Below are 6,000 nucleotides of genomic sequence, written 5' to 3'. Positions count from 1 at the left end.
AATACAAAGCTATGAAAATTTGAGTATTTCATCTTTCGCCCAATTGTCGTTTTTTGTTTTTTAATTTTACGTAAATATTGACACAATAGTCTCATCGAATTGACCGAAAAAAGCCATCTCAGAGGCCGTCAGACTTTGGCTTAATATTTAACAATAGCGCGATTATATAGCGAAAGGTATGTGTCTGTTGAAGTTGATTTCTCTGAATAATTTCCCGTTTCTTTCATTGAAAAACGGCATCAGTCTATAGTAACGTTTACCTGGCACTAATTTCGTACCTTCAAACTTCGGTCAGCTGCAAACGTGTCTGGTGTCGACAAAAAGAGACGTATTTGGGAAGCGTCTAAAAACTATAAACACGACAAAAAGCTCCGAATTGTGACAACCGACTTGAGGATTCTTTGGCTACCTTCGATCGTTTGGTAACACACACTACCAACACGGAACACGCAATGTTTACGGAGCTCCCCACAAACTGAGATCGAAATGAAGGCAACAACAACGGACTTACTAGTAGGCAATGGCAGAAACGCGGAAATGAAATTTCAACAGTAGCACTATTGATTTTTTTTTTGCTCTAATCCGTACCGCTTTATCTGTCCTATTCTACAGGGCTCGTATGGGGTTTTTTAGAAGCTGATCGCTGACGCAGGTGAGGTTCCTCTTTGTATATCTTTGTGCTCCTCTCCACCGTGACTTCTGCGATCGATTTCCTATAGCTCAAGCACATACCACCAAATTATATGCGTGGACAATCTGAAACGTTGTTACTATCTTAGCTATAGTAACTCCTAGAAAAACCCTTTGTACCACAACAGTCTGCAGATCTCCGTTTGTCGGTTTATCGCCATTTTCAATTATTAGCAAATTAAGTATATAGTTCTATATTGAACAGTAAGGAGAACCTAAGCATAAATAGATGTATTTGCGACAGCAGAGCTGTAAAGTTCTTGGAGAAATGTATCGGCGCAATACGGTAAAAAGCTTCTTGATTGAAGTATTGATTCGAGAAGAAGCACTGCTTTCCACTTTCCATCCAACAATAGAGAAAACAAATTCTATAAATCACTAGTTTAAGTAATTAGCGATTTATACAATCGGTAGTGTAGAATGCTTAGTGTTATACATCCCTCGGTATCGGAAAAATAGTGTTTTTCTCGTATTTAGCGTATGAGGAATGATGTATCGAAAGTAAACGGCCTTAATTACAGGGTACCCGTCCAGCATAGCCTGGATGTTACGAACTAGATTAAAGTAATACCTTAAAACTAAATGCTTATATATGAAGATGACGATGGTCTAAAATTTGGCAGATAAAACCCCGTATTTAATGGGCTGCATCGTATACTAAGTGCGTTAGATTGTAGTGTCTCCACTCAAGTAATCGAACAGATGTCCTTTGGTATTTCTTCTTGTGCGGTGAGGTATGTTAGGGAAGGCCGGGTAAGCTTGCGTACGCATATACGTACAATATGGCGTCTCCATTCAGGAGTGACAACATGTCTCTGTTAGGAGATACTACATAGGTCCTATGGCCAATTCCAGCTGTTCTTGAACTGAGCGTTGTTAAAGTTCGGCCGGCGAGTTTTCTAAATATTCGGTGATGCTTTTACGCGACAGATTTCAACACTTTTTTATATTGCGGTTTAGACGGTTAATGGCCTACAAAACGCAGGGTAACCTTATAGTGATTGATGGATAAATAGTTAAACCGGCGTTCCAAGCACCCTAGTTTTGTTGTTGCACATAATGGGAAAACGCAACAAGTATTCGAGCTCGAGCCTTAATTACCCTTCTCCGTAACACGGCGTTTTCGATTCGCGAATAGCATGGTGTCTAGGCGAGCTTTAGAAAAGCTTAAAGACACCTTAATGGCGTGTCTCAGAGCCATTGCAACAGCGCCCTGCGGTCGAAAGTGACAAAGCATGCCATTCACACGAATGAACCAATAAACTTCTTAACTTGCCGTAAGTGCACATTACCGACAACGAACGCCAATACGCCATTTGGTGTGCCGATATCGCCGAGGCGGGAGTCCCATATTGGCTAAGCTTTCGGGTTTGGGCATGCTGCACACTAGTCGGATGTAGCCTATGCTCGATACCCACACCACATTCTTAACAGGCCGAAACTTCTTAACGTGTCGCATCTTTGCTCTTGGTAGTGTCGGACCACGCAGAATGCTGCAGATGACTTAACCCGCACTGCTGTGCCTTTGCCGTCCGTCTCGCGTTCGCTTGAGTAACAGTCACAAAGCTTATGGATGTTTCTTAATCTTAGTCTTGACAAAATTGAACTCCTTAGGCGACGTGAGCTCTTTCTCAGAAAAACGGTCCGCGGGCTAGCTCTGATATGTCTCAACGTGCTTCGAGTTTGTTCTGCGTCCTATATCACCGTCAGGCATTCCATCAAACGAGTGTCTTCCAAAACGAAGAGAATCTGTCTATGCCCGGTTCGGACCCACTCCACAGTGACCTTGAATAGACCTTAAATGCCTCTACAAAAGGATCTGTACCACCGCGCGGTTGTGCCAAATCAACGCCGCCTTACTGAGGTACGCCCTGTATTGTATTGTATTGGTTGGCTTTCAGGCCATTGTGCTCAGATTATTTGACGCTTACACTTTTTCTTACTATATATACGTATTTTTCCTGCTAGACAATATTTTAACGCCTTTGTAGTCAACAATGTATGTGCTTCGACTAATAGACACAAAGATGTATAGATTAGAGCTAAGAAGCCTTTATATCTTTTCTTTAAATGTCAAATTCAGACGTATTTTTAGCAAATAAATGGTACGTTTGATCGATGTGACGGAAAAGGCGACTAGATCGCTTACGTCTAAGTGAAAATAAAACTTTTGATTTTTATAATTTTTTTTAATATCATAGATATAATTTTTTGCCAAATATTTCCACTGGTTAAAACAGGTAAAAAAAACTGGTAAAATATATATATATATATATCATAAGTGAAAATTTTCCATCATTTTGTCCATAACACTTACGACTACGAAAGGCTTATCGATCTGTTGGTTCTTACCATTTTTTTTGTTACTTGAAGCATGAACGTGTGCCAGCTTCATTGTACGAACAATTTAGCTCATGTAAACACCTTTAAATTGATCCTATACAGATGCTGTTTCAGTATACCTCCCTTTTGTTTTACATCTAAATTTAATATTGAATAAAAACCTTACCTGCATGTTTTCATTCGCCAATTATAGATGCTACGTCTGGGGCGATACGAGATTAGAGAGGCTTATACTTGCACTTATAATGTATGATCATATTCATTTTTTTTCGTAAATTACTCTCAGCATTCAAATTCAAGCTAGAAAACAATAACGGTCTTTTTTTGTAGTATATATAATATAATATTTATTTACTTTTTGTTTTTGCTTATTCAGAGATAGTTATTGTTTACCCTTTGTACACCACAATCTTCTTACGATATTTAGCGTATTGAAGGTTTGACTTTAGATTATATAATATTTTTTTTATAAGTTTTTTTAGATAAGTTTTTTTTGGGGGCAATTTGCATTACATAACATGTGTAAGCGAATAGTATTAGATTAATACTTTGTAACCAAGATTACTGCACTGACTTCGTGCTTATTTTACGTTTGTAATGGGGATGTCAAATAGAATATCATCATCTAACGACTTCTCATTTGTAAATAGTCCATAAAATACCTTTAGACTGTGAAAGGATATCCTCCAGCGTTTAACAACGAAGGCACAGCTTTTCAAATGATCAGACATCCGCGGGTAATTTTTCTTGTTGTTTTTTGTTTGTTGTTGTTGTTGTTGTAGTAGTTTACTCGTGTAGCATGATTTTTTTAAAAAGCCACAACGTATAATGCCAAGGAATTGTTCCATAGAGACCTAGAGTGATGCTATAATGCAATCGATCATATATTCATACATTTCTATTACAAAAGCATGGATCACATTATTTAAGAATAGTTACGAAGCTATATGGTTTATATAGTATAGGTTTTCATTCATTCTCTGCCGTTATTTACTAATACTAAGCTTGAATGCATGCCTGGATCAATGGGTGTGATCACAGTAGCAGTAGATGGGCTCACTGATCTTATTCAGCGCTAGACAGACGCTAACACCAAGAATGGTAACGCAATGGAGATGACAAGACAGGATCTTGGGGCAAACTGTTTTTGGAAGGATATGTCGTGGTCGTTGATGCTAACATACACTAATCTGCAGTGTAGATGAAATTCAAGTTTTACCACCGAAAGTGTCGACTGGTTAGGAAGTTCGAGGTGCTACTGTGAAGATGAAAGCTGTGAAATGGGTAACCAAGGGTGAGGTTAGGAGAGAACTTAAGGGAGCGAGGAAGAGACGTTTGAACGTGGAGTGATTGAGGAAAGAAATAGTGATGCCAGAAGCGAATGCGTGTTTAGAATGCGGAAGAGAGAATTGCTTCCAAAGGCGGATTGTACCCTACTAAACCTAGATTGATGTAGAGGTCTCTTCAGCCAATGAACGCGTCAACTAGAAACGCCGTTGGACCAATATAGCATGGCGTGCTAGGTAGTATCGCCAGAGAGACGCCCAGCGAATGGCCCGTTATATACCAAGGCCAGAACTCAGCATAATGAAAGTAATAGTAGAAGAATCGGAAAGGGCGTATTACAATTCTTTATATTGACCGAATGTCGATGCAGCTTCTTAACCATTATTACTCAGCGTATAAAGATAAAGATCTTTTCTTTCAAAATAATATATAGCCCAAGCGAAAGATAGTAACAATAAAACGATTAGTATTTTGCGTTGTAAAAGAAAAGGGATTTCAACCAGGTACAAATACTGAAATATAGCATTAGCTAATAACAATATATTTTTAGGCAGTAGACGCGTTTAGTTTAGCTTAAATCTTGCAGGTTTCCCCTTAAGAGGCAGTGCTAAACATTTTCTATAAGTTTATAGGTACACTCAGACAGATGAGGCTAAAAAGTGCACACTATAGTGTCTGTATAAGAAGGAAGCCAAATTATTGCGTTTATAAGGTTTAATAAATTTCAAATTTGTGATTGGGATTTCGGGTTGGCCACACTTCTACAAACAAAAATTGAAAGACATTCCTAACTCACCTTCTGTTGTCGGCTGCTTCCTTATTTTTTTTTGTGTTCCAGCCTCAAGGTCTAACTGAACCTAAAGTCCTCAAAATTTACCTTTTTTTTTTAGCTCTGTCCTTTTGGGTCATGTGCATTAAGTCTATACAAGCGGCGTCTAGCTTTTGTAACCTGACATACTACTAGTAAGACCACATTTTCATATTCTCGTTTTAGGCTAAGAATTTAAAAACGCTGCGACATCTTGTGTATCCGGATTGTGTGTTCATACCAAAAAGCGTGTTCAGTTTGTTTGTTCTGTAAACATAGACACGATCTGATCAAAGCAAAGCTAACTGATAAATAATATAGCATCATAACAGGCGGTATTTAATAAAAACAAAACTTGCTACACAGAGATGCGCATACGCTTTTCTGCGGTTGCCTGCAATTCAGTGAGAAGGGCACCTGTGAGTTAGACCTCGTGGAGCGTTTGAAGTGTACTAGTTCTGACGCTCACTACATAGATCGCTGGACAAATGACGCACATCAATTTTGTTAAAGATATTCCGATGTTAAGTTGCCTAGCAGTTACAGTAAATAGGCGTGGCCATTGAGTCTGTAAGAGGTTGAGCGTCGAGGAGGTTGTAGTGGCTAATTATGGCCAGCTGTGTGTTACGTACTGCTGACTCATGTTTACATTCTTACAGCGTACGCCGTGTATCAGGCAACGCCTATTCGATCGTCGCTCTAGTGGCGCTTTATTTTAGGTCGTTTTTATCAAAGCTTTATTACTTATAGTCCTCTGCGACATCGCCTGAAAATATATAGGTTCTGCACATTCTAACATGCGATGGGCAACTCGCTACCAATAAAGACGGTAAACAAAGACCAGCAGCTTTCACAGATTGCCAGAGAGCTCT

General features: G+C 39.0%; 1 protein-coding gene across 1 annotated transcript in view; it reads left to right on the top strand.

Annotated features, from left to right (window-relative positions):
- The first annotated feature begins 1,320 nt into the window (after positions 1-1,320).
- The window catches only part of LOC111270478 (uncharacterized), a 29,739-nt gene continuing 25,059 nt past the window's right edge, over positions 1,321-6,000 (top strand). The window contains exon 1 of the mRNA XM_086972502.1: positions 1,321-2,554. Within this exon, the coding sequence (XP_086828628.1) occupies positions 2,492-2,554 (63 nt within the window). The 5' untranslated portion in view covers positions 1,321-2,491. The remainder of the gene's footprint in view (positions 2,555-6,000) is intronic.

Source organism: Varroa jacobsoni, unplaced genomic scaffold (genome assembly GCF_002532875.2).
Source record: "Varroa jacobsoni isolate VJ856 unplaced genomic scaffold, vjacob_1.0 scaffold_1474, whole genome shotgun sequence".
NCBI lineage: Eukaryota > Metazoa > Arthropoda > Arachnida > Mesostigmata > Varroidae > Varroa > Varroa jacobsoni.
This window is presented reverse-complemented; position numbering and strand designations above follow the sequence as displayed.